This window comes from Otolemur garnettii, unplaced genomic scaffold (assembly GCF_000181295.1).
Source record: "Otolemur garnettii isolate 467f Iridium unplaced genomic scaffold, OtoGar3 scaffold00003, whole genome shotgun sequence".
Lineage (NCBI taxonomy): Eukaryota > Metazoa > Chordata > Mammalia > Primates > Galagidae > Otolemur > Otolemur garnettii.
In genome coordinates, this window is record NW_003852398.1 from 5,797,393 (window position 1) to 5,808,096 (window position 10,704).

Consider the following 10,704-nt stretch of genomic DNA (forward strand, 5'->3'; position numbering starts at 1 on the left):
TAACCTAGTGAATCTAGGTGTCCGCCCAGGCCTACCTTTCAGTCTCCAGCCCTCCCCAGAGCTAGAACACCTTCGGCCCTAGAACACTTTTCCCGCTTGCATTCCCTATCCCGCAGGCAGCTAGGCTGCGGCCGGTTGGCACGAACTGACCTTCACCACGCATCCTCCGCCGGGCCCCGGGCTGGGGTTGGAGCTGAGGCGGACACTGACGAACTATGGAGAAGTGGACCCGCCCCCGCACACCGCCGCTCAGCCTCCACTGCGATAGGGGTGGGGCGCAGAGCCGGGAGTCGCCGAGCATCATTGGATCGAAAACGAAATAAAAGCGGCGTTAAGTGAAATAGCTAACTTTTTTATTAAATAAAACGACTTAAATAAAAGGAACGGAAAAGAAGAGTGGACCCAGCCTAAACGCAGGGTGCTCCGGCCTCTGGCGCTTCCCCCAACGGCCAGGTCGGCTGCCCCTCCTCCAGCGGCCCCAGCGGGGGAAGCAGGTGGCCAGTTTCTAAAGAAAAAAGCCAAAACCTTTATTATTTACACGTTTGGGCAAAAGTACAAAGTATAATACAGGCGCCCAGCCCGGGGGGGGTGCAGGCTGGGGGCGGAGAAACGTAAGGCGCTTTCTTTGTCAGGCCCGGGCCTGGGGCGGGACGGGGCGCGGGGCGGGGGCTCGGATTGTGCAGCCGCGAAGAGCCCGGGCCCAGCCCCCCTCCGCGGCGGGCTGGTCTGCAGCCGCGCCCCGGGGCCTACTCCAGCTTGGCGGCCTCTTCCCCTCTCGGCCCCAGTTCCCCGCCAGCCCGGCTGGGGGGCTGGGGCGCCCCGCCGGGTTGAGGCGGCGATCTGTGGCGACGGTGTGTGCTGGTGGCTCACACCAGAGAGGTGACGGCGGGGACCTTGGAACTATCCTCCTCCCAGGGCTGCAGATTCTGCAGAGCAAAGAGCGACGAGTTGTGCAGACAGAGCGGGTCGGGCTGGATGGAGTCGTTGAGGCTCTTTTGGAAGGCGTCGTGTTGCAGCTGCAGCATGAGCCGGCTCGCCTGCTGCCGCTCCGCCTCCCGCTCCTCCGCCGTCTGCCGCCTGCACCAGAGGAGGGAGAGGGACGGCACCGTCATACACCCGGCACCACGGGGCGCCCGGCCCAGCCCCAGCCCTCCCGGGACCCGAGGCCATTCGGGAGCCTGGAGGCGCAGAAACCGTCTGACCTCTAGCCCCTGTTTTACGCCCCAGGCCCTCGTATCCTGGGAGTGGGTTTCTTTTTGTCATACGCCTGGAGGTCTCCGGGAAGGGACGGTGCCCGCCGCCCACCTGCACGCCGGCTTATTGTGGCTTCGCCAACAATATAGGTTGTTCTTTTCGCCGGATAACAGGCGGAGGGCCTGTGTGTAAGTGACCCGGCCCTGAGGGTAGTAGGGTTGATGGGGTCTGTGGGTGGGCGGGCTGGCTCTGCACTTCCCGCACGGCGCCCCCGGTTCAGGTCTGTCTTATCTTGTGTTCCAGGCTGTGTTTTGAACCCCTTTCCTGGATGCGATTGCTTTGCCTTTTGCGGGTTAGTTCGAAACAGGGATCGGATAAAAACAGGGCTGGAGTTGAGACTTGGAGCTAGAGGAGAACCTGGAGTCCATGCGGACTGTTGGAAATCCGAGCTAGAGGACTGGAATGAGGGAGAAGGAGAGTGCGGGAGGCGTGTGTGAGCGCGTGTGTGTTGGGGAAGTGGGAAATGAGGGGAAATCAAGGGAGCGTAGGAGACCGAATAAAAGAGTCAGAGGAGCTCAGGAGAGATGGGGATGGGGACCCTGATGGAGAACGACAAGCCGGCGAGAAGGCGAGAAAGAGGAGATAAAACCCGGAAGGCGGGGGTAGAGGGAGGCCCAGGCCTGGGGGTTGAGGATTGGGTGGAGTGGGTAAGAGGTAGCACCAGGATGGGAGACAGAGTGACTGAGGCTTGGGGCGGGGCAGGTGAAGAGCAGGTGCAAGGTGGGCCGGGTCAGGCCTCTCTCACCGCCACTTGGTCCTCCGGTTTTGGAACCAGGTCTTGACTTGCGCGTCTGTCATTTTGAGGGACTTGGCGAGCGCCGCCCTCTCGGCGGAGGCCAGGTACTTCTGGCGATGGAAGCGCTTTTCCAGCTCGCATATCTGCACCCGGGAAAAGGACGTGCGCGGCTTCTTGCGCTTAGGCGGCGTCCGGTTCTGGTAGGGGTGGCCGATGCGACGGGTCACGGTGAAGGGCGTGAGAGCGGCCGCCGCTGCGGAGACACACCAGGGCCCCTGAAGCCCAGCCCTGTTCGGCCGCAGTTCAGGCCCCATGTAGACCCCGTGAGACACAGAGTGTTCCGCTATTTCTCTGTCCTGCGCGTTCCCAAAGGTACCAAGCCGGTCAGTAGACGCCCCCTCCCCCTGTCCCTATCTCTGGGCGCGGATTTATTTTCCTGCAACTCTCCGATTACCCTCCCCTCCACGGGTGCCTGGGGCCTTAGGCCCTGAGGCCTCCGCGGTGCTTGGGCCTCTGGAATCATTTCCCGGAGTGGAGCGCAAAGGGAGCGGCGCCTCTGGCACCCGGAGGGCGGAGGCCTGTTCGCCTGTTCGCCTGTTCTGCTCACCTGTGAAGCGGTCTTTCACGAAGCGGCGGCTGCTCTCCATCCAGGGGAAATTGAGGCCACCCAGGCTGGAGACTGTGGGCACGGAGGGCATGGCGGGCAGCGCGCTTGGCAGAGGTGGCGGCACGGCCCCGGGCAGCGGCCTGTGAGCCGGCACCCGGATCACGCCGGCGGGCGCTAAGCTCAGGTTGACACTGTAAGATCCCGCGTCCTCGAAGGGCGCGCCGAGGCCAGCAAAGGAGGCGGGCAGAGAGGGATACGTGGCTCCCGGACGGCCCCCGGGGGGCCCTCCCAGGTAGTTGGAGCCGTCGGGGCCCCGCGGGGCAGGTGCACTGTCCTGGTCCGGGCTGTTGAGGATCTGGTCGATGCCGAAGCTGATGGGCTCGTGCGGGTGAGGGGTCTGCGCGCTGGCGGGCGCCTCCATCCTGGGTGGGCGGAAGGGCTGGGTTGGGCTGGGCGGGGAGGCGGCTGGGTCCCCGTTACGGCGCGGCCATGGAACGCCCGGCGCCTCTCGTCGCACTGAAACTTTGCCAAGAGTGCGCGGGCCCGACAGGCTCTGTGTCATCTTTCTTGAACCGAACCTGGAGTTTCCGCTGCTAATTCCTCTCCCGCCGCAGCCATTGGCTGCGATCAACAAGCCTCTCTCCTCTCATTGGCTCCTGGCTTTCAATAAAGGCCTAATTCATGGAAATAGGAGCTTAGGGACTGTTCCAAGGTGACATCATTTTAACAAACGAACAATAGGTCAAATTTATTAGCCGGGATAATGGGCGGCGGATATTAGCGCCCGAACCGCAGCCTCCCAAACCCGAAATCTAACGAAGCTGCAATTAGCAGACGCTCCCCGCTCCTCCGGGCCCGGGCCGCTTCCAGGCCACACCGCTGAGCTGGTGGACCACGCCGCTTGTGAAATTGTCTTTTGCTGAGGGGGTTTTCGTTTTCTTCCAAATTTTTACATCCGAACAAAAACCAAACCAAATGAATCCTTTCAGTTACAATGGAGTTGCAGCCCTGGAACAGCCCTGAGAAATCCGCAGAAGCCTTTTGGACACTCTACAGCCGTGAGAGCAACGAAAGGGACGCATCCTGGGGCATAGGTTTCGAGCTCCCTGCTCTCGGGGCGAGGGGAGCACCGAAACGATCTCTGCGCTACGGAGAACATTGACCCGCGTGGGGAGAATTCGCCCCCGCCCGAGTTTCGGCCGCGGCGTCATGGACACTTTGGAGACGCTCCCTGGCTCCGGCCAGGAGGACCGCGGCGTGACTCACAGGTGCCCACGCGTGCCGGCCCGGGCTTGGCTGGGGCCCTGGGGTCGTTCTTTGGGGAGCGTTGATCTGGCTCTAGAAATTCGTTGCAGGTTGGAGGGGCTGTGGTCGCGCGTAGGTACCCGCTTGGGGATCCGGCAGGTCTAGGGCTCTTGAGTTCCCAAGTGTCAAAGGCAGGAGCAGCTCGTTTTTAGAGCAAATAGCAGGATTTCTTTGGGACACGCGAGCCCCTCTAGGCTGCAGTTCAGCCTGAGCGCGGGGACCACTTCCAGTACTGCTCGCACTGCAGGGCCACAGTGGACAGGAACGCTTGTGGAGCGGTCACCCTTCCCTCCAGCCTGAGGGAGACTTGCAGAATCTCTTTCTTCTGGTTAATTCTAAAATTGTTAGGTGCAAACTCTTTGAGTGCTGCATCCCTGGCTGGGGTCCCTCCTTGCGCTCCCTGTTCTGCGGAAAGTGGTGAGAACTCAGATGAGCTGTTGGCTAGAAATGTGTTCAAATTTAAACAGGCCACTTCCTAGCTGAGTGACCTTGAACGGGTGACTCCATAACTGTAGATTTTCTCATTTGTAAAAAGAAAAATAAATGCATGCGTTGCAGGATGATCCTGAGCTCTGAGAGACAGCACATAGTAGGCAGTGCGCAGCGCAGCACCCTTCCGATGCCCACCCCAAGCCCCAGAGTAGTGTTTGACGTATTATTGTTATGATTCTCGTTTATTTTGTTTGCAGTTTTATTTTATGTGTGAACGCTCAGTACTTGGAGAGAATGGTGTATTTGTCCACTGATAGGGTCGGTTTCAGAGAACCGGCAGGGGTTGGGAGGCAGTAGGCTGGAGAGTCTTCCTTTATGTTCTCAACACTTCTAGTCTCAGGATTTGCAGGGCCACCAAGCTTGGGTCTGGAGTAGGTTGCTTGCCCGCTGTGTGACCTTGGACAAGTTGCTGGCCCTTGCCGAACCTTTGTGTTGGGTAGAGAGAGTAAAGCCTGAGGCAGTGAGGGGTGCCTGAGTGCAGGATGCCTGGGTCTGGGCGGGCAATGTCTCACTCTCTTCTGGAGACAAGGACTCACAGATAGGGTGGATGCTATTGCCCATTCCTGCTTCTAATTCAGACTCCTGCCACTGGTGGTCTGGGGGATGTTGGGTCCCTCACTGCCCCTCCTGGAGCCTCATTTTCCTTATTTGTAAAACAGAAAGGGTACTAGCTATCCCCAGGGTGACTGTGACAACTGAATAAGATACCATCTGTGGAAGTAGCCTGTAAGAAATTCTGGTGCTTATGTAATACTAACTTTAACGACAGCAGTACAGCTGCTGCAAGTGAGAACTGCGTGCCAGGCAGGGGAGTGGACACTGATTTATTTTCCACAACAACCCTGTAAGGAAAGGACTCTTTTTGACCTCAGTTTTTGACTGATGAGGGAAGTGAGGCTCAGAGAGTTCAGGTGACTCACAATCCCTGCTTGGGCCACCTCACCAGCTGCACTTCCCCTCTGGCTTCTGAAGCCCTGGCTTCCAGGCCTGTCCTTGCCACTGTGAAATCAGGACTGCAAGCCCACCCCACAGAGGTGTAGAGCACAGAATTAAGGTGTGAGTGGCACAGGTGGTACGGGTGGTGCAGCTAGTGCTGGTCCCAAGGCATGCAACTAGATTCCATAGTTTACAAGGTCACAGTTTACGAGGTGTGGACTCAGGGATTTCTTTTTTTTTTTTTTTTTTTTTTTTGCAGTTTTTGGCTGGGGCCATATATGGAGCTAGTGCCCTACTCCTTTCAGCCACAGGCACCGCCCAGGACTCAGGGAATTTTTCATCCTCTTTGTGCTTCATTTTCTCATCTAGTGAAGAAACAGTAACGGCCTCAAGAGATAAATGAGCTATGCAGGTAAAAGCGCTAAGGACAGTGCCTGGTGTGGGTAAAGGCTCTTTGCCTTACTGCTCGTGTCTGAGCTTCCTGAGGTTCCCCAGCCCTCAGTCATTCCACTGGATGAGGTTTAGGCTACTGATCATAAACCCTCTTTTATTACCAATCACAACATAAGAGAGCTGCTAGGCAGCTCGGGAAGAGTCTGTGTCTATGTGTGTGTGTGTGTAAATTGAGGCCAGTATTAGTCCTTGGGAGAGTGGTTCTCAAAGTATATTCCTATGTACCACTGCAGGAGCACCTGGGAATTGGTTAGAAATGCAAATTCTAACACCTTACCTAAACTTACTGAGTCAGAAACTCTGGGGGAGGGCTCAGCAGTTTATATTTAATAAGCCTTCCAGGTGATTCTTATGCATGCTCAAGTTTGGAAACCAGTGCCCAGAATATTGTCCATTTCATCCAAATTTTCAAATTTATTGTTACAATGTGGTGGGAAGATTCTCTCATAACTTGAAACTGTCATATGAGTCTGTACTAATGTCCCCCACTTTTCATTCTCAGTGTTACTCATTTGTGCCTTCTCCCCATCATACTTGTCAAAAGTTTGTCCATTATGTTGGTTTTGAAAAAAGCTTTTACTTCATTATCCTCTTCCTTCATCCCCATGACAGGGTCTCACTCTATTTCCCAGGCTAGAGTACAGTGTCATTATCACAACTTACTGCAACCTCAAACTCCTGGGTTCAAGTGATCCTCCTGCCTCAGCCTCTCGAGTAGCTGAAATCAAAGGTTTGCACCACTGTGTCATATTAATTTTCAGATGATTTTTTTAGCAATAGAGTCTCTTTGTGTTGCTCAGAGTGGTCTCCAACTCCTGGCCCCAAGCAATCTCCTTGCCTCTCATTATCGTTTTTAAAATGGCATCTCTTTCATGAATTTTTTTTTCTTGAGACAGAGTCTTATTGTGTCACCCTCGGTAGAGTACTATGGTGTCACAGCTCACAGCAACTTCAAACTCTTGGGCTTAAGCAATTCTCTTGCCTTAGCCTCCTGAGTAGCTGGGACTATAGGCACCTGCCACAACACCCGGCCATTTTTTGGGTTGCACTTGTCAGCATTGTTGTTTAGCTGGCCCAGGCCAGGGCTTGAACCTGCTAGCTTCAGTGTATGTGGTCGGCGCCCTACCCACTGAGCTATGGGTGTGGCCAATGTTTGAGTTTTTAAAAAAAATTCTTCTTTGTTTGTTGAAGTAAGAATTTAATTTGTTTTGTCAATTTTTTTTTTTTTTGAGATTTTGAGATAGGGTCTCATAGTGTCACCCTAGCTACAGTGTGACATCATCATAGCTTACTGCAACCTCAAACTCCTGGCTCAAGCTATCCTGAGTAGCTAGGACTACAGGCAAGCATCACATACCTAACTCGTTTTTCTATTTTCATTTTGTTTTATTTTTTTTATTTATTTGTTGTCCTTGGTAGAGTGCTATGGTGTCACAGCTCACAGCAACCTCAAACTCTTGGGCTCAAGAGATTCTCTTGCCTCAGTCTCCTGAGTTGGGACTATAGGCACCTGCCACCATGCCAGCTATTTTTAGAAATGAGGTCTTGCTCTGGCTCAGGCTGGTCTCAAACCCATGAGTGCAGGCACTTCACTGACCTTGGCCTCCCAAGAGCTAGGATTACAGGCATGAGCCACCATGCCAGGCCCTCATTTTTCTATTTTTAGTAGAGATGAGGTCTCGCTCTTGCTCAGGCTTGTCTCAAACTCTTGACCTCAAGCAATCCTCTGAAGCTTCCCAAAGTGTTAAGATTACAGGCATGAGCTACTGAACTTTTTTTTTTTTTTTTTAATAGATCCATTCAAATCCCTACATTTTCTTCAGAAAAACAGAGCCCTGTTTTGGCCAAATATGTTTTGATGTATTTTTGGTGTTTCTGAGATTGTAATTTCTTTTCTTTTTTTTTCTTTTTTGCAGTTTTTGGCTGAGGCTGGGTTTGAACTCACCTCTTCCAGCATATGGGGCTGGTGCCCTACTCCTTTGAGCCACAGGCGCTGCCCGAGATTGTAATTTCTTACTGCCCCTTTACCTGCTATCAACCAAACAGTGAGAGACAGTGACATACACATAGAATGATACACACACACTGTAAGAGAGATTAAAAAGGGAAATTTCTAAGAATTGCTGAACTGAGGGGGCAGGATTAAAAAGGGAAATTTCTAAGAATTGCTGAACTGAGCGGGCAGGACTTCTGGGCTAAAAAGAATTCCAGGGGCACACCCTCTACTCTTCCTCATGGGATAGCAGAAGAAATGGGTAGTGTTGGTAGGAGCCTTGCTGGGAGGCACATAGGGAAGGGTGGGGCCTCAGGGATGACAAGGCAGGGTGCTACAATTGCCAACTGGTCCATGAGTCCAGATTCAGGAGGCCCAGGTTTCCTGAGGCTCACTTTGCTATTGACTTCTTATGTGACCCCATTTCCCTCTCAGTAAAATGGGGGAAGACTGGACTAAGACTCTTAGTGTATTTGGGTCAGTTATTTGAAAGATTGATGAAAATATTATGGGATATGTCCACAGAAAAAGATAGAAGCAACAATCTGGCATACACAGCACATCACAGGTCACTGACCTGCCCCTACCATTCTTGGCCCACCCACCCTAGTGAGGAGTTCCTAAGGGCCCTCTGATTTTCATGATGGAAGTCTCTAAAGACACCTGTTCAAATTTATTCACCCAATTCATTTATTTATCTAACAAATATTTACTGAGCACCTATTCAAATTTCTGGATCATGTCACAACTCTGGGACTCAGTTTCCCCATTTGATCTTGGGAGCAATTTACTTTGATCTTTTCATCACTGCTTCCTACACCTGGGGAAGAACGTTTAAGGCTGCTGGCTGGAGGAAGGAGAAGGCCACCACATGCTGGGTGCTCCTTGGGGTCCTTAGCACAGGTCATGAGGCTTCAAAACCAGTTGGTTTAGGGAAATGAAGTTCCTTGCCCAAGGGCATGCAGCTGGGAGGTGGTGCTGGTATTTGAACCCAGGGAGAGTGAGGGCGGCCCATGGTAGAGCTCACTTGTTAACCCTACAGGTCTGGGAGTTGCTTTACAGCAGAACAGTGTCAGTGGCATTAGATTCCATTATGAAGAGTTTGTGAGGCTGGGCACTGTGGCTTACTCCTGTATCCTAGCACTCTGGGAGGCTGAGGCGGGTGGATGGCTTGGGCTCAGGAGTTTGAGACCTGAACAAGAATGAGAGCCCATCTCTAAAAATTAGCTGGGCATTGTGGAAGGCGCCTGTAGTGCCAGCTACTGGGGAGGCTGAAGCAAAATAATCGTTTGAGTTCAAGGTTGCTGTGAGCTATGATGCCACAGTACTATACCAAGGGTGACAGTGAGACTTTGTCTCAAGAAAAAAAAAAACAGTTTGTGGTATTAAACTGAGTGGCACACAGCAAGGTCAGAGGAGGAGATAGGGTAAAAGGGTTCAGAATCGGGCCCAGAATTTGCGTGTACTCTTTGCTGTCTTCACCTCCTCCGTGGTTGATACCTCGGCATCCATTAAGAGCGTCAGCTATTGCCTATCCTGCAAAGCAGCACCCTCCTTGTCATTCTCTGTCTTTGTTCATTTTTATCATTGCACTTGTTGCCACAGTATCCATCTTATTTACCCCAAAGCCTAGGTCTAAGAAGGCAGACTTTGTCTCATTCATTGACTTATTTGTGGTTGTTGAATAGATGAGTGAAGCAATGACTTCCAGGGTGCATGGGTTGGATCAGACCAAGGCCCCTGGCCTTGAGGAAAGCCAAGGCTGGCAGGGAGGCTGGCAGCAACGTGCAGAAGCTGGCCATAGGGTTGGGCATTAGGATGGGGTAGAAGACAGGAAGGGGAGGGGAGGGGAGGTTCACTTCTCTGTAGGGTTGGGGTGCAGGAGCTGGTGGGGGATGCAGAAAGTGGTGTGATCAGCGACCATGTGCAGAAGGCAGTATGAAGGGTGCCCGGGGTTGGTTAGTGTTGCACAAGTTGGGGGCAGCAAGAGCATAAGCACACGAGGGCCTTCTCTGGGACCTCCAAACTTCATCTCATGCTCTTGTTTCCTTCCCTCACCTATCAGCCATTTTTCCTATTTTGTGCTCTACAACTTTCCTCCTTTCCTGACAGGTTTCTCTACTAAATTTGACTTCGTTTCAACACTTTTGTTGGGCAAATTACATTAAGATGAATGTTGCAGGTACCCTTTATGGTTTATTTATCGTGATACTGTTTGTATCTCACACTTATAAATAACTTATGTTATAGCTTTTGTTTGTGGAAATGTAACTTACATATTTTATTACGCTTTCTGTAAACCTCAAAAAGAATCTTGTCAAGGAAGCGCTCTTATCAGCAATCCAAACTATGGGACGTAAAAACCAACACTAACATTATTTTTTAATATGCCAAGGAGGCAGGTTACTCTTGCTGTAGTTTGAAAGGTTTGCTGTCATCGTAAACTTGCACCTCAATAAAACATTAAAAAGTCTCCAGAATGATTTTATGAAGTTCAGGGAGGGGGATGAATCGGTGGCACAGCCTACAGACAGACACAACACACAAAGGGATCTTGGACTGGCTTTTCTGTGGGAGTGCCTAGTCCCACTTGGGGGGTGGGGGGATGCAGGGCTCCATATTCAATTCTCCCACCCTACTGTCTTCCAACCCCAGCTGTGAAGTACTAGCTCAAGGGATTGCAGTGGTAAAGAAACATGTATTTTGGAATCAGGCAGAGCTGATTTGAATGCTGGTGTGTCTGCTTTCTGGCTATGTGGCTTTGGGTCAGACTTTTAGCCTCAGTTTTACCATCTCTAAAATGGGGGTGATAATATTTGAAATTGTTACTGGGAAGCATAAAATGAGATAGCAATTGGGATGCTTAGCACATACTCAAATAAATGATAGCAGTTCCGATTATTTTATATTCATCTTGAAACTTTTACT

General features: G+C 52.1%; 1 protein-coding gene across 1 annotated transcript; it reads right to left on the reverse strand.

Moving 5' to 3' along the window:
* Positions 1-336: 336 nt before the first annotated feature.
* TLX3 (T cell leukemia homeobox 3) lies at positions 337-3,102 on the reverse strand. Its single transcript, XM_003781948.1, has 3 exons — positions 2,598-3,102; positions 2,000-2,243; positions 337-1,077 (listed from the first exon to the last, which is right to left on the reverse strand). The coding sequence occupies exons 1-3, from the start codon at positions 3,016-3,018 to the stop codon at positions 867-869; spliced, it is 876 nt and encodes a 291-aa protein (XP_003781996.1). The 5' UTR covers positions 3,019-3,102; the 3' UTR covers positions 337-866.
* Positions 3,103-10,704: the final 7,602 nt, after the last annotated feature.